General features: G+C 47.1%; 1 protein-coding gene and 1 non-coding gene across 4 annotated transcripts in view; both read left to right on the top strand.

The window, feature by feature from the left end:
* The first annotated feature begins 2,239 nt into the window (after positions 1 to 2,239).
* Positions 2,240 to 2,346, top strand: LOC147346421 (U6 spliceosomal RNA). The gene has a single exon (XR_015154197.1). It is a non-coding gene; the product is annotated as a U6 spliceosomal RNA (small nuclear RNA).
* A 9,296-nt stretch (positions 2,347 to 11,642) lies between these two features.
* KDSR (3-ketodihydrosphingosine reductase) overlaps positions 11,643 to 21,384 on the top strand; it is a 42,348-nt gene continuing 32,606 nt past the window's right edge. For all 3 annotated transcript variants that reach the window (XM_086373719.1, XM_086373720.1, XM_086373721.1), the window contains exons 1-3: positions 11,643 to 11,789; positions 17,620 to 17,709; positions 19,788 to 19,844. In XM_086373719.1, coding sequence (XP_086229845.1) covers positions 11,682 to 11,789; positions 17,620 to 17,709; positions 19,788 to 19,844 — 255 coding nt within the window. In that variant the 5' untranslated portion in view covers positions 11,643 to 11,681. The remainder of the gene's footprint in view (positions 11,790 to 17,619; positions 17,710 to 19,787; positions 19,845 to 21,384) is intronic.

The raw sequence follows: 21,384 nt of genomic DNA, 5'->3' as shown, positions 1-21,384 counted from the left end.
GGGTTTGGAAGATCCCCCGGAGAAGGGAAAGGCTCTATTCTGGCCTGGAGAATTCCATGGACTATATAGACCATGCGGTCCCAGAGTCGGACACGAATGAACGACTTTCACTTCACTTCACTTCACAGGAAAGTGGGAAGGATGATGTTAAAAGTGTCTAACATCAGGGATACGGTGGGCACAGCGCTGGCCAATCAGAATAGCCGCCTGCTCTCAGCACCTGTCAGTCTCCAAGGCGACAGGTCTAGAATCTTAATAAAAGTACACACACACACACCTTTCCAATAAGAGGTAGAAAATGTGTTCTCACAGATTCCTTCTGCTACAGGTTTGACTACAGAGTAGAGAAAACCCTTTGACAATTTTTTCTATTTCTTTAGGGGATGCTGAAAATATGGGAGCTCGCTAACAGCAAGTCTAAATTTCAGTTCACAGACTCCAGACAGAAGCATCATATTTCTACACTATCAGTAAGTCAAACCCGAATCTGCTGTGCTGTCTGGAAAATCACTGTTGGTCTTCACTAGACCTCTTCCTCCAAGGATCACACTGAAGTTCTCTGGAGCAGGAGGTAGATCTCGAGTCCAGAACCGCTGCGGCCGTTTTCATTCTTCAGGTTCGCTGATGTCCCTCCGCTCTGGTTTCCGCAGCAGCAGGAGGCCGAGAATCTGCTCAGGCGGGAACCCCGCCCCGCCTGGTGTGAGGTCCGGCGCTGGGGCAGCAGGTGGGCCAGCCCTCGGCTCTCTGGGCAGAGGAATCCCCTCTCCCGCCTGCCCGGAGCCTGCAAAATCTCCTCTTTCTCCTGCTGCCCTCCAGGGTATTTAGCTTAACCTCCTCAGTGACATGAGAGGTTAGGATCTGTTGGGGGAGCCAGAAGGAAGGAGAATATTGCACAAGAGATTGTGTTTCTGCCTGTTTACTCAATGCGAGGGAAGCCTGTCATCTTCAGACAACAGGGGAGGAGAAAATACAAAAAATAATAATCCTGCCACACAGGGTTAGGTCATCCCAGGAAGGTGTCTCCAGGAAAGTCTGGAGCTAAAAACAGCTCCCTTTGAGTTGTAGAATCGCTAATTAAACATTTTTTCTTTACGCTCTTATTTTCTAAGTTTTATGACGGGAGCATTCTTTTATTGAGGTAAAATATGCGTAATATAAAATTTACCATTTTTAATATTTTTGAGTGTAATACAGTTCAGTGGCATGAAGTACATTCACAGTGTTGTGGAGCCATCAACACTATTTCCAGAACTTTCGACCCAAATAGAAACTCTCAGCCCCACCTCCCCTTTCTCCCTTCCCTCCAGCCCGAGAACCGCTGTCTGCCGTCTTTCTCTGTGGATGTGCTTATTCTAGGTTCCTCATATAAATGGAATCTACAGCACCTTCCCTTGTGTATGCTTTAGCAATGCGGCATGTATTAAAACAAAGCATTCAAATAGTTTCAGTGAAGATTATCCCTTATGAATTACATTGTTGATAACTCAACCTACACTAGATAAATTAAGGAGAAAGGATCCAGCTCATGCCTCACAATAAAAATGCTACATAGTGTAATTATAGGCACCTAATGCCAACATCCGCTGGATCATCGAAAAAGCAAGAGAGTTCCAGAAAAACATCTATTTCTGCTTTATTGACTATGCCAAAGCCTTTGACTGTGTGGATCACAATAAACTGTGGAAAATTCTGAAAGAGATGGGAATACCAGACCACCTGATCTGCCTCTTGAGAAATTTGTATGCAGGTCAGGAAGCAACAGAACTGGACATGGAACAACAGACTGGTTCCAAATAGGAAAAGGAGTACGTCAAGGCTGTATATTGTCACCCTGCTTATTTAACTTCTATGCAGAGTACATCATGAGAAACGCTGGACTGGAAGAAGCACAAGCTGGAATCAAGATGGCTGGGAGAAATATCAATAACCTCAGATATGCAGATGACACCACCCTTATGGCAGAAAGTGAAGAGGAACTAAAAAGCCTCTTGATGAAAGTGAAAGAGGAGAGTGAAAAAGTTGGCTTAAAACTCAACATTCAGAAAACGAAGATCATGGCATCTGGTCCCACCACTTCACGGGAAATAGATGGAGAAACAGTGGAAACAGTGTCAGACTTTATTTTTGGGGGCTCCAAAATCACTGCAGGTGGTGACTGCAGCCATGAAATTAAAAGACGCTTATTCCTTGGAAGGAAAGTTATGACCAACCTAGACAGCACATTGAAAAGCAGAGACATGTGCTCACTTCGGCAGCACATATACTAAAATTGGAATGATACAGAGAAGATTAGCATGGCCCCTGCGCAAGGATGACACGCAAATTCGTGAAGCGTTCCATATTTAAAAAAAAAAAAGAAAAGAAAAGCAGAGACATTACTTTGCCAACAAAGGTCCGCCTAGTCAAGGCTATGCTTTTTCCAGGGGTCAAGTATAGATGTGAGAATTGGACTGCGAAGAAAGCTGAGCACCAAAGAATTGATGCTTTTGAACTGTGGTATTGGAGAAGGCTCTTGAGAGTCCCTTGGACTGCAAGGAGATCCAACCAGTCCATTCTGAAGGAGATCAGCCCTGGGATTTCTTTGGAAGGAATGATGCTAAAGCTGAAACTCCAGTACTTTGGCCACCTCATGCGAAGAGTTGACTCATTGGAAAAGACTCTGATGCTGGGAGGGATTGGGGGCAGGAGGAGAAGGGGATGACAGAGGATGAGATGGCTGGATGGCATCACCAGCTCGATGGATGTGAGTCTGAGTGAACTCCAGGAGTTGGTGATGGACAGGGAGGCCTGGCATGCTGCGATTCATGGGGGCGCAGAGAGTCAGACACGACTGAGCGACTGAACTGAACTGAACTGAATGAAAGATTAAAGGCAGGAGGAGAAGGGGACGACAGAGGATGAGATGGTTGGATAGCATCACCGACTTGATGGACATGAGTTTGGGTGAACTCCAGGAGTTGGTGATGGACAGGGAGGCCTGGCGTGCTGCGGTTCATGGAGTCGCAAAGAGTCGGAAACGACTGAGCGACTGAATAACAATATGAGTCATTGCTAGTTCACTCATAATTTTGTTATGAAAGCAAAATAACAGAAAGCCATCAGTGTAATCGAGTTTCATTTACTGTTGTTCAGTCGCTCAGTCGTGTCCAGCTCTGTGCGACCCCACGGACTGCAGCACGCCAGGCCTCACTGTCCGTCACCAACTCCCGGAGTCCACCCAGACTCATGTCCATCGAGTCGGTGATGCCATCCAACCATCTCATCCTCTGTCGCCTCCTTCTCCTCCTCTCCTCAATCTTTTCCAACATCGGGGTCTTTTTTAATGAGTTGGCTCTCCGCATCAGGTGGCCAACAGTTATTACGAACTGTTGCTTCATAATAACTCCAAAATTCAATGGCTGGAAACAATTTATTTTGCTTATGAAACAATTTATTTGATGACCATTTATTCTGCTCACGAAACTGCCAAATGTATGGGCTCCATGCACTGTCACTGTGGGCAGAGGATGCTCTTTGAAAATGGCTTATTCACACAGCTGGCAAGTTGGTGTCGGCTACTGACTGGGAGTCCAGCGGGACTGCGGGCTGGAGGCCTCAGCTCTTCTTTGAATGGACCTCTCCATAGACAGGCTGAGCTCACTCAAAGGATCACTGCAAGGGCGAGTGCTCCAAGAAAACCGGGGAGAAGCTGTGGGGCCTTTTCCAGGTTGTTACTACAAGGCCCGCCGTGTCACTTTGGCCACAGTCCTTTGGTCAAGGCAGTCACAAAGGTCCACCCGCGTTCATAGACCCCCCGTCAGTGCTGGTCACATTGAAAGAACTTACGGATTGGAGAGATTGTGGCCCCATCCTTGGAAAATATAGTTTGTTGCAACAGTAATTCTCTGTATTCACCACTTTTATGCTTACTTTCCATGAACAGCCTGTACAATTGTGTCCTTCTCCTTTTTATGACTGTTCCGATTACATTTATTAAAATGCACTTTTAAGTCTGTGGACTCTAATAATAAATCATTAAAGGTTGTATTTTGCGAGTCTTTGTTTTGGTTTGGTTTCATTTTTCTAATTGGTTGGCCACAGAAAGGAAATCAAAAAGGAAACTGGACATGCAACGCGATTTGAGAAGCACTGGTCTCGTTGAAGAGTGAAAAGGGCAGTATGCCTGGGGGTCACCCGTGAGTCCTGCAGAATGCGGGGGACGCTGGGGACTCGAGGCAGCACGCGCTGGGAGAGGCAGCGGCAGAGGGACGCTGTGAAGGCGGTAGTGCTGCCTTCCCTCCACCTTCTGATTTCTTTATTTTTGGCTGTGCTGGGTCTTCCCTGCTGCTTGGGCTCTTCTCCAGTTGCAGTCCACGAGCTCCTCTCTGTGGTGCTTCCCTGCTGTGGGGCACAGGCTCCAGGCTCATGGGCTTCAGAAGCTGCAGCTCCGGGGTGGGCTCGCGAGGGCTTAGTTGCTCCAAGGCATGTGGAATCTTCCCTGATCAGGGATCGAACCCGTGTTCCCTGCGTTGGCAGGCGGATTATTTACCACTGAGCCACCAGGGAAGTCCCTCTCTGCCTTCTTTTTATAACCTCTCATTAGCATAGTTTGTAGTAGTGTTGTTTGCCTATATAATTACACCTTATTTAGCCCTGGATCCACTTCCTTTGATGGGATCTGTGAGTCTTTACCATAAACAATGATAAAATTTGCATACTTCTTTTGAGTCGATAATATATTTCTGTTTTTATTTATTTGGCTGTGTCAGGTCTTAGTTGCAGAACGTGGGATCCTTCTCTGTGGTGTGTGAACTCTGCAGCCTCTCTGGCTGTGGAGCTGGCTTGGTTCCCCCGAGGTCTGTGGGATCTTAGTTCCAAAACCAGAGATTGCACGTGTGTCCCCTGCATTGCAAGGCAGATGCCTAACCACTGGCTACCAAGGAAGCCCCAAAAATATATTTCTTAATGTTTACCTTTACGGTGGTAAATATTTATACTTCTGTGACTTAATTTGTCAACTTTAACCATTATCTTTGGGCATCAGTTGCAAATGAGGCAGTTAATAAAGTCATCCTACCTTCCAAGTGTTTTCCTTCTTCCTCTCCCAAAACGTTCTATTATTTCTACCTTGTTAAGGTATAACACTCATATACCATCTTTACCCTAGATGCTACATTTGTTTTAATCTTTGTTATATAGTTAAACTTATTTCATTTGCCAAATTCTCGAAGGACAGTCCTTTCACGCTACTCTTCTCAGTCATCTTGTGACTGGCTGAAGTTTCTGCTAGAAACTGAATGTCTGCATGCCCCAAACTCACATGTGAAACCCTAACACCCAAGGTGATGGTATCGGAAGGTGCAGTCAAGAGAGGTGGTTTTGGCCTCAGGAACGGGATCAGCAGCCTCGTTAAAGAGACCCCAGAGAGCTCCCTGCCCTTTCCAAGTGAGGCCACAGTGAAACCATGGCCTCCAGGGACCAGGAAGTGAACTCTTACCCAACACCCAGCCTATCAGTCCCGTGGTTCTGGACTTTCAGGCTCTACAATGGAGAGAGATGGATTTCTGTTGTTTATAAGCCACCCAGTCTATGGTCTTCTGTTACAGCTGCCCAGACAGACTAATATAATAACCTTAATGCTTTTTTCAAGAGGCACTCATGGGAAAAGTATTGATCATTACATGTTCAAGGGTGAAATACAGATTAGCTGGATAGAAAACTTTGGCTCAACATTTCCTTCCTGGAGGATCTTATAGACATATCATTGTTCTCACCCACTGAATGTCATTGTGGAGAAATCTGAAACTAGCTGGATTTTTTTTTTTTTTAAACAAGTGACCTGATTTTTTTTTTTTTTTGGCCTGATTGGCCGAAGTTTTCCTTCTTTTAAACCCAATGTGGTTTTTTTTCCCTATAGTTTTACATTTTAGCCCATGATCCATTCTGTATTAGATTTCTCCAGAAAACCAGAACTAATAGAAGATATGAATATACATGTGTATGAAGTATAAGATATTGGCTCCCATGATTATGGAGGCTGGCATATTCCAAGATCTGCAGGGTGAGTTGGCAAGCTGGAGATGTAAGAAGAGCTGATGTTTCAACTCAAGTCCAAAGGCAAGAAAAATGGGCAGTGTTCCAGTTAAAAGTTCATCAGACAGGAATAATGATCTCTTCCTTGGAGGAAGGTCAGCCTTTTGGTTCTTTCCAGGCTTTCAACTGATTGGATGAGACCCACCCACACTGGGAAGGCTAACCTGCTTTACTCAGCCTCCTGATTGAAATGTCTGCTTCATGAGATACATGCTCACAAAAGTACCCAGAGTGAGGCTTGACCACAGAGCTGGGTACCAAGCGGCCCAGTCAACTTGACACATAAAATTAACCATCGTGTTATCTGAGTCAATTTTTGCAGAAGGTGTAAAGTTGAGGTTGAGTTTCATTTTTTTTGTCGATGGATGTCCAATTTTCCTGGCATTGTTTCTTGAAAAGGCTACCTTTCCTCCATCAAACTGCTTCCTCAGCCTTGTCAAAAGCCTGGGGCATGTGTCGTGGGTTCTGGGTTCCGCTGGATTCTGCTCTCTCTGTGGCTACCGCTCTGTCTCTGTTGCTGTAGCCATGTAATAAGTCTTGAAATCACGTAGACTGATTAATTACTCCCTCTTCCCCCCATGTTTTAGATATTCTAGTTCCTTTGCCTTTACATATAAATTTTAGAATAATCTTGGCTATAGCTACAAAAAAAGTCTTGCTAAGATTTTGATTGGAAAAACACACTTTGTAATAAAATAATAAAATAAATTTTAAACATTGAAAAAATAACAGCAAAAAAGTAAAACTAAGCCCATGACGTCCAACAATGGGCAAGGAGCTGTCCCATCAGGTGGGTGTCTCACGTGGCATGCCGTCCTCAGAGGAAAGGTCTCAGAGAGCTGAAACGGGGATTGGGACGGCTGTGATGGGGAGTGGGGCAGGCTCACACGCTGTCCCGAGTGCGTGCAGACGTCAGCATGAGGAAAACCAAGAAAGGGGCTGCTAGTGCACTTCTCCCCTTTTCTGGGGGTTCTGGAGGCGAAGGGGCGGGAGAACGTGACATGATTACACGGCTCTTCTCGTGGGAAGAAGATGCTGGTACCACTATGGTTTACTCTTTTTTCTTCACAGTGCCTCAACTTCCTCATTTTTCCACCTGACGCAGTGTTCCCAGGAACCAGTGCTTCAAGCGTGGGTGCCGAATCAGGGATCATCCCTAAGCAGGAGACTGTGACTATCCTTTGAAACCTTTACACCGGAATCCCTAAGAGGCTTATGGGTGGATAACACCTTCACTTTGCCTGGCAAACTCATGAACGGATCCACCTGACTGACCATGAATGCAGATATGTGGCCTATGCTGTGCTGTGTGCTCTGCTTGTCGCTCCGTCATGTCCAACTCTGTGTGACCCCATGGACTGCAGCCCGCCAGGCTTCTCTGTCCACGGGGTGTTCCAGGCAAGAGTACTGGAGTGGGTAGCCATTCTCTTCCCCAGGGGATCTTCCAGACCCAGGGATCAAACTCGGGTCTCCTGCATTGCAGGCAGATTCTTTACTGTCTGAGCCACCAGGGAAGCCCAGTGGTTGCCAAAAGCCCACTAGCGGTATGCTGTGTCATCCTACCATATACAAATCAGAGTGGACGGAGAGGAGAGGTTTCTAGATTAGTATCTGCGCCAGCAATCTGGAAAAGCAGAATACCAGGCTTAACGCCATGTCCCTTCCAATGTGTTCAGTACTAGGTTGAACACAGTGTCCCTCAAACACAATGATTTGAGTAAAAGCAAATCATAAATAGAAGGAGAAGTGGTAACCAAAGAAAAAGGAATGAATCAATGGATTATGTGACAAGGAAAAACCAACGTTACACGAATTCCTTGAGGGAAGCTCAGAGCACGCGATGATAGTCTCTGAAACCTGCAACCCCGAGCGGCATGCTTTGGGAGACATTTTGGTCAGATGATGTGTTGATAAGCTGGACCAACTGTTGGTAATTGAGTGAAAGTCTAGCAAATGTGATGCCATCTTTTTTTAAATTGGGGCAGAGCTGCTTTACAAGGTGTTGTCCGTTTCTCTTGGACAGTGAAATGAATCAGCGATGTGCATACATACAGCCTTTCACTCTCGGACCTCCCTCCTACCCACGCCGCATCCCACCCCGCTAGGCCACCACAGAGCAGCGAGCTGAGCCCCTTGTCTGATATGGGGGGCTGTGTGTCCACTGGCTGTCTGCTTCACACGAGGGAGTGTGTGCGTGGCAGCCCCAGGCTCTGAACCATCACTCTTCTTTCCCCTCCAGGCCCGCACGTCTGTTCTCTGTATCTGCATACCTATTCCTGCCTGCAGTGGTTCATCTGGGCCATTCTTTACCTATTCCTGCCTGCAATGGTTCATCTGGACCATTCTTCTGGAGTCCACATATATGCACTAACATACAATATTTGGTTTTCTCTTTCTGACTTACTTCACTGTGTCTGACAGTCTCTAGGTCCGTCCACATCTCTACAAATGATTCAGTTCCACTCCTTTTAATGGCTGAGTAATATTCAGCCATTAAAATATTCATAAATTTATATAAATAAATTTATGAACTATTCATAAATTTAATGGCTGTGTACATGTACCACATCTTCTTTATCCACTCACACGTCAGTGGACCACTAGGCTGCTTCTGTGTCCCGGCCGTTGTAAACAGTGCTGCAATGAACATTGGGGTGCATGTGTTTTTTGAATTATGGTTTTCTCAGGGTATATGGCCCATAGTGGAGTTTCTGGGTCATATGGTAGTTTTATTTTTAGTTTTTAAAAGAACCTCCATACTGTTCTCCATAGTCACTGTATCAGCTTACATTCCCACCAGCAGTGACAGAGGGTGCCCTTCTCTCCAGACCCTCTCCAGCATTTATTATTTGTAGATTTTTTGAGGACGGACATTCTGACCTGTGTTTTGATTTGCATTTCTCTAATAATTAGTGATGTTGAGCATCTTTTCATGTGCCTCTTGGTCATCTGTATGTTTTCCTTGGAGAAACGTCTGTTTAGGTCTTCAGTCCATTTCATTCTTCTTTTTCAGGCTATGTCTACTACTCACACCTCGAGAGGGTTTCCCAGGTGACTCACCAGTAAAGAATCCACCTGCCAATGCAGCAGACACAGGTTCGTTCCCTGGGTCGGGTAGATCCCCTGGAGAAGGAAATGGCAGCCCACTCCAGTATTCTTGCTGCAATATCCCATGGACAGAGAAGCCAGGCAGGTGGCCTTATCAACTAAACAACAACAAGAAACACAGCTGGATATGATGTAACACTGGCATCATCTCAGCAAGACTGCAACATGGATACTGGTGGTTAAATCTGTTGGGAAATTGAATTAAGAGCCTCCTACTTCACATCGCCTCCTCCAAATACTAGGCATACGTTTGTTCTGTGGTAGAAGAGCACTGGATGGCCTGGACCCCAGAGACGTTCTTGCCGTTTCCTTTGGCTTCTTGGAGGTGTTCTCCCTCAGACCTGATGGAAGCGTCCTTGTTCAGATGAGGGCTGGCGAAATTGGACTTTAGGGTGGGGCCTGCCCACTCCAGAAAGACCAATCATGTGATTTAGGTGGGAGTTCCCTGTTATCTGCTAACCTGGAGACTGCCCTCAGCCACAAAGGCGATTAGTCAATTCTGTTATGAATGAAGCCCCGGTATAAACTCTGGACACCAGAGGAGCTTCCTTGGTTGACCTGCCCTAGTTGGCAGCTCTCCATGGGAACTGTCACACCCGGTGTTGGGAGATCCATGTCTGGAGATTTCCAGACTGTGCCCTGCTGTTGTTCAGTCGCTAAGTCACGTCTGACTCTTTTTCTATGACCCCATGGATTGTGGCCTGCCAGGCTCCTCTGTCCATGAAATTGCCCAGCAAGAATACTGGAAACTTCTCCAGAGGATCTTTCAGACCCAGGGATTGAACCTGCAGCTAAGCGTCTCTTGCATTAGCAGGCATATTCTTTACCACTGAGACACCAGGGAAGCCCAGACTTCGCCCTATGTACAACTTCTCTTGGCTGACCCTCATAAACCATAATCATGAGTGTAACAGCTCTCACTGAGCTCTCTGAGTCCTTCTAGCAAATAATTAAACCTGAGGGTGGCTTGGGAACCCCTCCTCCAAACATTCAGTTGATGTCAGAAGTCTTGGGGACTCAAAGCTTGAGATTTGGCTAATTCTGGGCAACAAATTAAGAAGAAAAACTCAAGATCAATTCCTTTGTATCTGAGCTCTCTAGTATTTCTAAGAATAACTCCAAAATAGTAAAGCACATAAGTGAACAAAAAATATGTGCCTTTTGCAAACTAAAACCTTAACAAAATGTCACTTCACACCCACAGTGGAGGCGGTAATTAAAAAGACAGATAACAACAAGTGTTGGTGCAGATGTGGAGAAACTGGTACCCTTATACAGTGCTGGTGGGGATTATAAAATTGGGCAGCTGCTTTGGAAATGGTCTGGCAGTTCTTGTTAAACAGTTATTATAAGATCCAGCAATTCCACTCTCTTGGGTGGGTATACACCCAAGATAGACGAAAAACTTCTGCATGAATATTCACAGCAGCATTGTTCGTAATCGCCCAAAAGTAGAAACAACCTAATGTCCATCAATTGATGAATGGATAACTGAAATATGGTTTGTCGACACAATGGAATTTGGTCATAAAAAACACGAAATACTGATACACTGCACCACATGGATGAACCTTGAAAACGTTATGCTGACTGAAATAAGGCAGCTACAAAAGGCTACCTATTCTAAAATTCCATGTATATGAAATATCCAGAATGGGTAAATTCACGGAGACAGAAAGATTAGTGATTACTTAGAGCCCGAGGGGGTAGGAGGAAACGGGAAGTGACTGTTACCGCGTAGTTATTTGTGTGTGTTGTCGGGGCGCAGCTAAATGACGGTGGTGATATTTGCACAACGCTGACTATATAACGCACTTTAAAAAGGTGTATTGTATGGTGAGGGAATTAGATTTCTATAAAGCGTTTGGCTTTTTTAAACCCTGCCCTGGTAAAAGGTGAACTTTGAACTCAAGGAAGCTGAGTGACCTGAGCGATTCTAGAACTCCCTGTCCAGGCCTTCCCGGTCCTCGGCAAGCGAAAGTGCGCTGTCACCATTTTCTAAGCACGAAAGAAAATACGAAATGGAGCCCGGGATTCGCGGGCCTGATGCCGGGCCTCCCGCGGTGGAGCGAAGCCCGGAGGTCAGGTCCGGCGCGTAGACAGCCCCGGGCCGCCGCCTCCGACACGGGGAGGCTTGGCGCCCGGCCCCGCCGCCCTAAGGAGGCCCCGCCTCCCCGGCGGAGGGTGCTGGTCCGGTCCGGGCGCCGGAGACTTGGGAAGCCCAGGGAACTCCCGCCTCCGCGCCCCGCCCCTCGCACGGAGCCGACCCCGCCCCCCTCCGCCACCGGCCGCGCCCGGGGCCAAACACCGGCTTAGGCCCCGCCCCCGGCCCCGCCCCACGCGCCGCCGAACCCCGGCCACGCCCCGGCCCCACCACGCCCTCCGACCACGCCCCCAGCCCCCGCCCCGCGCGCCGCCGAGCCGCGCGCCGCCCCGGCCCTGCCCCGCTGCGCGTGACCGCCGAGCCTGCGCCGAGCTGCGCCCGGGCCGCCGGCCGCGCGATGCTGCTGCTGGCCGCCGCGTCTCTCGTGGCCTTCGTGCTGCTGCTCTACATGGTGTCCCCGCTCATCAGCCCCAAGCCCCTCGCCCTGCCCGGGGCGCACGTAGTGGTGAGTGGCCCCTGAGGCCGCGGCGGCGTCGTCCCCGGAGCGCGGGCCCCGGAGCGCAGGCAGGCCCGCCGCCCCGCCGCCCCGCGCCGTCTCCTCCGCGGCCTCTGCTCCCCCGGGGCCGGTGCGGGCTCGGGGGGCGCGCGTCCGCTCCCGGGGCGTCTCCGGGGTCCGAGCGTTTGGGGGTTTTTGTGCTCGGGCTCCCCGATGAGTCCGCCGAGGGCCAGAGGGGCTGCGGGACTCCGCCGGGACCCCGCGGCGTGCGGCCCTGGCCGGGGTCCGGGGCTCCGCCGGGGCGGCCCCCAGAAGGCGGCCTGCGCGAGTGACAGCGGGCAGAATCTCTCCGGCGGAGCGGCAGTCCTCGCGAGCGGCGTTGGGGCCCTTCTGCCCCGTCTGCACGGCCTGTGCCTGATGGACTCGGCCTGGGGTCGGCAGGTGCCGCCCCCGTGCAGAGTCAGACGGTTCAGCCAGAGAACCTGGCTTGTGCGTTGGGAATGAAGGGGACGTCTGTGGGTTGGTTTGTTTCTTACCAGAAACTCCTGTCTTCGACGATCCCTTTTCTGCAGGTAGACCACCTCACTTAAACAGAAAGCCTTCTTTATTGCGCCCGGTATGCCACCATTTGCTGTGGCTTTCTGGGCCCTTTTCTTACTTGAATTTTTTTATAAGCCCGAGGCACGTAGAGACGGGAGGTTATGAATAAGAAAAGTTAGTTACTAAGCAGTTATCGCAAATCCTCCTGGTGTGGGAGGTGACATATGGGTGTCCTGGCTAAGCTCCGAGCATCGCTGGGATGAGATGGAATGGGATGGTCGTTGCTTTTAGTGTGTCTGACGTCCCGCGGAGAGTTTGTGAATGGAAACATATATTTTGTTTAATTTCTCTCGTCAAACTATTAGTGTACTTCCAGCTCCTGCCATTCCTGATGCAGAAGATAGATAGGGAGGTGAGTTGTTAGTTCATTAGCAAGGGGGAGAGGAGCAAAATTTTACAATCATGTTACCTTCTGAAAGGGTCACACCTGCAAGAGAACTTCTGCCTCAAAAACTGTGGCTGTGAAACTTGGGTTTTTAGCAGTGATGTTTGCAGAGCATACCTTGAAGTGTTTATAAGGGACTCTCACTTAATGGCGACTCTGGTCCTACCAACCCCATCATGCTTCTGCAGGCAGTGGATAAGATAATGAACACGTCTGCTGGGGTAGATCCCACAGAATTTCTTACTTTCACCATCTCATTTGGCTGTGCCACTGTAAATAATGTGAGGACGACATGAATAATTCACATGATGTCACCATCTGTCTTCTTTTTTTAATGACATAAAAAGAGTAAAAGTGTAATTGTTTTTCTTGAGATTTGTTAGGACTAGACCCAGTCATGTAAGGAAAGGGGCCAGTGTTTAGAATGTCTTGCTGATGGGGAAGCATGAGCAGGCTTAGGTCAAAACTAGTTATTCTTTTGTTTTTAAAATAATTCTGATTGACTAGTGTTCTCTCTCTAATTACAGTGGTAAAGCTGTGCAGCGAGTCTTACACAGTGTGTGTGTACACGCACATGTGCACACACTTAGTCACTCAGTTGTGTCCGACTCTTTGTGACCCCATGGACCTTAGCCCGCCAGGCTCCTCTGTCCACAGGACTTCCCAGGCAAGAATACTGGAGTGGGTTGCCATTTCCATCTCCAGAGGATCTTCCCAACCCACAGATCGAACCCACATCTCCTGCATTGCAGGCAGATTCTTTATCATCTGAGCCACCAGGGAACCCCTCTTACACAGTATATACTTATAAAAATCAGCTGTCTTTTAAACAAAACTGTTAAACTGATTTGGTGAGAACTAGAAAATCAGCCGGCCCTTTTGGGGAGATGGATGGAGAAGCTGTTCTGACAGCAAAGTGCCCTCTCTTGCCCTTGATAAGAGGTGTGTGGTGCAATTGAAGAGATATTAACCTTTAAAACAGTAGTGGCAAAGAATAGTCAGAGCGAGTGATAAAGAAAGGCAGTAAACTGTTATCTTTAGGGTCTCATGTCTCAAGTTACCAGTGGTCAGGCAACTCGGTACGTATTTCCGGTTTTCTCAGCCATTAGGAAAATCTCTTATGTTTTCTTATACCACTCAAGGGTAATGTAGCCTGGATTGACTTACGCATGTGCTTAGATACCTTCTATGAATTAGCTGGCTTGGACTGGAAGGTCAGTTTCCCATGAACCATGACTCAGAAGTGGGAAGTCTTATTCTTGTTTTCATGGACAAATCTTAAAAAATTACACCTTGTTCTTCGTTGTGCAGCAGTTTGATACAGCTTGCTTACCTGTTTCAGTCTAGAAATAGGACGGTAACAATCACACCTACAGAGCACTTGAGAGCATATACATTTTCTCAGTCACCTCATCACTTCAACTTCCATGTATTCATTGAACAACAGGGAATTTTTACTTACAAGTTTTGGCTTTTTTTTTTTTTTTTTCAGGGAAATGGCATCATACACCACTTTGCAAATTAATGGTAGGCAGGTACTTATTTAGTAACCGTTTATGCAGAGTGCTGTGCTAGGAATGAGGATGGTAGGTCAGACTTGATATTCCTCCTCAGCGAACTTGAGCCTGACCTGGAAGCTCAGGCAGGCACAGAAGGAGCTGCAGAAGGTGCAAAAGTGACAGACAGGACAGAGCGACGGAGTCCGGACAGGCTTCTTGGAGGAGGAGATGTTGGGACCGGCCTCTGCAGGTTCCATAGGATTTGGAAATGCAGGTGTGTGGGAGATATTAGGTGAAGGGACCTGTAGGCAGCAGTAACAGCCAGGGGACATTTTTAATGATCTTGCTAATTGGAATGTCTGATAAAAAATAATAAGCCAAAACCACCTATGAAATATATATATTTTGAATATTTATCTATATTGACTCAATGCACATGAGTTAAAGCAAACTCAGGGAGATGGTGAAGGACAGGGAAGCCTGGCGTGCTGCAGTTCATGGGATCGCAAAGAGTCGGACACAACCGAGCAACTGAACCGCATTTATTTATATGGATAGTCTGGATCTTAATTGCGGCAACCACATTTGTTCGTTGTGGCAGGTGAACGCTTAGTTGCAGCATGTGGGATCCAGCTCTCTGACCAGGGATAGAGCCCAGGCCCCTGCACTGGGAGTCTTAGCTACTGGGCCACCAGGGAAGTCCCCCTATAAAGTATTTTGATAGCAAAGAGCTCTCCAGAGGTGACTCTTAGGTGGGATAGCAGATGTGTCTTAACAGTAACTGGTAGATAATTGGTTAATTAACCCAAAGAAATCCCTTCATTAGTGAGAAGCTGAGGCTCAGGAGAAACAGGGGAGTTCCATGGAGATAGGTACATTGTGTAGGAAGGAGTCTTGATGATCTTTAAAGTCATGAGATGGGATCAGAGATATTCTTTACAGCAAGATTTATATCTAACAATAAAATACTCAAAACAATCTAGATACCTGACTCTAGGGGAATTTAGCTAAGTTTTGATATAGCTATCTAATGCAATACTGTGTGTCCTTTTAGTTTTTTGACTATACTTTTTTTTTTTTAAAGGTAGGATACAAAATTGTGTAAGGGCAGATGCCTATCTGACTCTTCTCTTCCTCCCTCACCTGCTCCCCTGGCCTGTGTTATATAATGTGCGTAGGAAAAATGAATAGAAAGATAATGTTACATTTGTGTCATTAAGTTAAATGTATTTTTGAGCCCTTTCTATATGCCAGGCATTATACTAAGGGCTGGGAATATAGTGTGTGTGTTAGTTGCTCGATTGTGTCCAACTCTTTGCAACCCCATGGACTGTAGCCTGCCAGGCTCCTCTGCAGGAGAATTCTGCAGGCAGGAAGACTGGCGTGCTTTGCCATTTCCTTCTCCAGGGGATCTTCCCAACACAGGGATCGACCCCAGGTCTCCTGCATTGTAGGCAGAGTCTTTACCATCTGAGCCACCAGAGAAGTCCAGGATACAGTGGGGAGCCCAAATAGAATTGGTATTTTTAGGGAGTCTGTGGAGTGGTAATGGGAGAGATGATTGTGAATCAGATAGTCACACAGGTAAATGCACGGCTGTTTGGTTATGGAGTGATGTAAAAGCAAGGGGGAAAAGGCTGCGGTGCTGAAAAGCCGGCTGGGGCGAGGGCGGGGGCGGGGGGAGGGGAGCTGCGCCGAGAGCAGCCTGTGAGGCTTTCCCGAGGTCGTGATCCTTTGAGCTGAGATTTACTGGGTGAATAGATGCCAATTAGATGCAAAGAGGGGAGGAGAGCGTTTCTGGCAGGGAAAATAGAATGTGCAAAGGTCCTGTGGCTGGAGAAGGCATGACTGGGAGCCAGCCAGTATGGCTGAGCTGTGGACGGCGAAGACGAGAATAGAGCCAGGAGAAAAGCGTCACTGTTCAGTGTTTCCACGTGATCATGTATTACTTTATAATAAGCGGTCGTTTAAAAGACCGTAAGATATATGCTGGCAATTATTCTTTTCATCTCCTGTAGAACTGATCACTCATAGAAGATATATAGAAAAACAATGTTCATTTGAATTTGGACGCAAAGCCAAAGTAATGTGTTCATTTTTATTTGTTAATTTATTGAAGTATGGTTGATTTACAATGTGTTAACTTCTGTGGCATAGCAAAGTGATTCAGTTATATATAATATATACATATACGTTCTTTTTTGTAATGGTTTACCACAGATTGAATGCAATTCCCTGTGCTGTACATAGGGCCTTCTTGCTTATTCATTTTGTGTGCAACAGTTTGCATCTGTTAAGCCCGAACTCCGAGTCCATTCCTCCCCCGCCCCGCCCCACCCTGGAAGCGCACGCCTGTTCTCTGTGGGTCTGTTTCATAGGTTCCCTTGTGTCATACATCAGATTCTACATACAGCCATATCATGTGATACTAATATGTGTCTTTCTCTATATCGCTTACTTCACTTAGTACGACAATCTCTGGGCCCATCTGTGTTGCTGCAAACAGCATTCTTTCTTTCTTAAAGCCGAGTGGTTGTCCACTCCATTCCATACGTGCAGGCACGCATACAGTGCCTCCACACGTCTTCTTATCCGTTCGTGGGCGTTTAGGTTGTTTGCGCGCCTCGGCTGTTGTGACTGGTGCTGCCGTGAACATAGGGGTGCACGGATCTTTTCGGATGATCAGACTGAAATGTGATTCATCAGCTAGATGTATAGGGCTCTTTCCCCCCAGTGGTCTCAGAAATATAGGTGTGCAGTGGACAGTTCAGTACTGGAAACAGCCAAAACCACATGCCCTGCTGACAGTTCTTAAACTCCATTCATTCTGTCTGGGATGACGATGCTACAGCAGCTGAAGATTTAGCTCCTGTAGGTTAGATTTTGGAGCCCCTCATAGTTGTTCTATTTGTTTACGTTGGGTCTTAGTTGCGAGGTGCAGGCTTCGTTGTCCCGGGGCGTTTGGGATCTTAGTTCCCCAACCAGGGATCAAACTGCCTCCCCTGCCTTGCAAACAATAAATTCTTTCTTTATTGTTAGTATTTATTTACTTTTAATGGAAGTGTAATTGCTTTACAGTATTGTGTTGGCTTCTGCCAAACGTCAGCGTGAATCAGCCGTAGGGAACCCACGTCCCCGCCCTCTTGACCCCGCCCCCTCTCGGTCCTTCCAGAGCCCGGGTTTGAGTTCCCTGCGTCAGACGGCAAATTCCCATAGGCTATTTATTTTACATGTGGCGGGTTCTTCACCTCGGACCACCCGGGAAGCTCCCCCGCCCGCCCCCGGTCATAGGTTTTTTAAATTTACTACAGAAGGGAAGTTTCAAGTGCTAAAATTTCTTCATTTCTGCTTTTAGGTTACAGGAGGCTCCAGTGGCATCGGAAAGTGCATTGCTATTGAGTGCTATAAACAAGGAGCCTTTATAACTCTGGTTGCACGGAATGAGGTAAGTCTTCCAGTTAGGTTCTTAGGTACTGAGTCAGCATGATGTGAGTCACAGAGGCCGTGCGAGCCTCGCACTGTTCAACCTCGTCTCTGCTTGGAGCTATGATTCCTGTGCTGTGCTCAGTGGTGTCCAACTCTTTGCAACCCCGTGGACTGTGGCCCACCAGGCTCCTCTGTCCATGGGATTCTCCAGGTAGGAATACAGGAGAGGCCTGCCATGCCCTCCTCCAGGGGATCTTCCCGACCCAGGGATCGAACCCAGGTCTCCCGCATTGCAGGTGGATTCTTTACCATCTGACTGGTTATTTGTGTTCCAGGCAAAAACTTCCTGGTTGAAGTCAAGTTAGCTCCACAGATATTTATTCAGGGCCAGAAACTCTGAGGCAACATTGCAGAGACTGCAGACCTCGGAGAAGCAGAGACTTAGGTGCACCCCTGGCCGTAGGCAACCAGCCCCCTGCCTGGAGCCACGGACAGCAGTGTTGGAGGGCCGATCTGAGTCCTGAAGGATGACTGTAGGCGTTTCTCTGTAATTTGCTTCTGATGTAATCTCCATCTGTAGTGAGACCCAAACTGCACAGGGGAAATCTCCCTCCTCCCCAGCAGTTCCACAGAACACGGGTTTTTCTGTGCCACGTCAGCACCAGATCTGTTTTCCTTTTCTGTTCAGTGTCTGTTTTCCTTGCCAGGGCCCAGGGCAGGGCGCTCTGTTCTCCCCGATAGTCCTGCGTCCTCCTGCTCCCCAGGTGGGGGGACCACGGTGGGCCTTCTGGCTTGGGCTTGAGCTCGGTCACAGTGGGCGCTCGGGACATCTCTGTTGGCTTTAGAAATGAAGGGAGGACGATGGACCGAGGGGCAAGTGCAGCACAGCGTCGTTGATGGGGTTTGATTCACCGGTGAACAGGGAGGGTGGCGGGGTGGTAGCTGCCCTGGGGCTGAGCAGGGGGGCACACAGCTGGGCAGTGCCCCTGGGGGATGGCCGGCCACAGGGTCCCCGGGGACCGTGCAGATCAGGCTCGGGCAGCCATCATCTCTTTAAAAATGAAGAAAGGCAGAATTAGCTCCCTTTTGTTTGTCCCTGGACTCCTAACAGCGCATCTGCTGTGGCATCAAAACCACCTTCCTCGACTGAAAACCCGGCTGTGGTGGAACGGCATCCTGTGAGATGTGTCCAGTGCTGAGGTTGTACAGAAGACACAGGAAACGGGAGGCAGGGCAGGCCCGCGTGTCAGGGCCTCCCAGGCTTTCCGTGGCCCCTGGCATTGCTGGGGGTGAATGAGCCTTCTCGCACCAAGGCCATTACTCTAGTGTGATTTTAAACTCCGACGCTGGCAAAGTCAGATGCTGTCCCTCTCTATTAATAGAATAATATGGTTTTATTACAGGCACGTTCTTGTATAGAAAACCTCCACGTCTTTTGAAAGGACTCCCTGCTCCTTTTGTCTTCTCTGCTGTCATGCTGTATTTAAATTCTAGCACTGATAGCAAATGGAGGCGCTGTAAATGGATCTCTGATTCTTGAAAAAGACTAAAACAAGCACCATTGAGACCTTGGGAGAATTACTTAATTACCGGACAGTTTTGCTTGTCCTCAGAGTATTTTTGGAAATAGGCAAGCATAGGTTTACCTCTTCCATCTCACAAGTGATTTTTACTTTATTTGCTTTTTTGGTGGAGGAGGGACTCTTTAGATGATCTTGCAGGAAATCATTATGCCATGAAATCACACATACCCTTCAGTTTGGGAATATGTTTCATATCTCCGTAATGACAAATGAAAACATTTATTAGAATTGATGGGAGACCCTTAGCAATTAATACTGATGACTGGGACTTGAGATTCATTAATTTTTTTAATTATCTTTCTCTGCGGTGAATGTAAAACCTCGCATCCCGTTGTCACAGCTTAGCCTACTTTATAGCCGTGTGGTCCGCAGCTCTGCACACAGGTGCTGTCCCGTGTGCTTTCTGGCATTTAACAAATCCTTGATTTAAAAAAAATTGCTTTTTCTCTCCTTTTAAACAAACAAATGGACAAGTAGACCATCACCAGAACTAATCGTTCTCTGTTGCTTTCAGGACAAGCTGTTGCAGGCAAAGAAAGAAATCGAAAAACACTCTATTAATGATAAACAGGTAAAGTCACTGTGCTCATGATGTATTTTCTGTCTAATCAGGACAGGTGTGCAAAGGAAAAGACCATGACTTCATCTGTGAATAGTTTGTTGAAAGCAGTTCAGTTCAGTTCAGTCGCTCAGTCATGTCCGACTCTTTGTGACCCCATGAATCGCAGCATGCCAGGCCTCCCTGTCCATCACCAACTCCAGGAGTTCACTCAGACTCACATCCATCGAGTCAGTGATGCCATCCAGCCATCTCATCCTCTGTCATCCCCTTCTCCTCCTGCCCCCAATCCCTCCCAGCATCAGAGTCTTTTCCAGTGAGTCAACTCTTCGCATGAGGTGGCCAAAGTACTGGAGTTTCAGCTTTAGCCTCATTCCTTCCAAAGAAATCCCAGGGCTGGTCTCCTTCAGAATAGACTGGTTGGATCTCCTTGCAGTCCAAGGGACTCTCAAGAGTCTTCTCCAACACCACAGTTCAAAAGCATCAATTCTTCGGCACTCAGCTTTCTTCACGGTCCAACTCTCACATCCATACATGACCACAGGAAAAACCATAACCTTGACTAGACGAACCTTTGTTGGCAAAGTAATGTCTCTGCTTTTGAATATGCTATCTAGGTTGGTCATAACTTTCCTTCCAAGGAGTAAGCGTCTTTTAATTTCATGGCTGCAGTCACCATCTGCAGTGATTTTGGAGCCCCAAAAAATAAAGTCTGACACTGTTTCCACTGTTTCCCCATCTATTTCCCATGAAAACATGTCAACTGTTCCTAATTACATTGTTTTTAAAATGGTGAAATTGTTTGAATTATTTTGGATTTCAGGTTATTACCAAAGCAATGCATATCCTCTAACACACATACACAAATTCAAGTGATCCAATTACAGAATGCTTTCCTAGAAAATGATCTCATTTCAGTTATTTATTCAAATTAACATAAGGGGAAGGAGGTATTAAAAATATTTTTTGATTATGCAATTTTTTGATGAATGCAATGGCATGTGTATGTATACAATATATATTTTAGGCTAAAACATAATGATAAATTAATAGCCACACACTCATCACCCAACTTAAGAAATGGCATTTTCTAGGTTGGGGGTCCTGAAATCTCCTCTGTTTGCCCACATCAGCCTTATCCTTCTGTCTCATTCCTAGAGGTAACCCCCAACTTGATTTTCATAGTTTTTTTCTTTTGTTTTTTAGTTTTTTGGCTGTGCCACGTAGCATGTAGAACTTTAGTTCCCTGACCAGGGATCAACCCCTCGCCCCTGCATTGAAAGTCTTAACCACCGGACCACCAGGGAGCTCCCTTCCATTGTTTTTTGTTTTAGTAATTTGACCATAAGTGCATGTCACCCTAAGAAGAGTGTTTACTTCTGCTTCTTTTTGAACTTTATGGCATCATTCTTATTTTGATAGCTTTGTTGAGATAGAATTTCACATACCGTTTAGCTCACTGATTTAAGGTGTGCAGTTCAGTGGGTTTTAGCATATCCACAGAGTTACAGTTATTGCCACGTTCAGTCATGGAACACTCTCATCCTCCCGT

This window comes from Bos grunniens, chromosome 24 (genome assembly GCF_055505025.1).
Source record: "Bos grunniens cultivar Pamir isolate PY7600 chromosome 24, Bosgru_T2T1.0, whole genome shotgun sequence".
NCBI classification, from domain to species: domain Eukaryota; kingdom Metazoa; phylum Chordata; class Mammalia; order Artiodactyla; family Bovidae; genus Bos; species Bos grunniens.
This window is presented reverse-complemented; position numbering and strand designations above follow the sequence as displayed.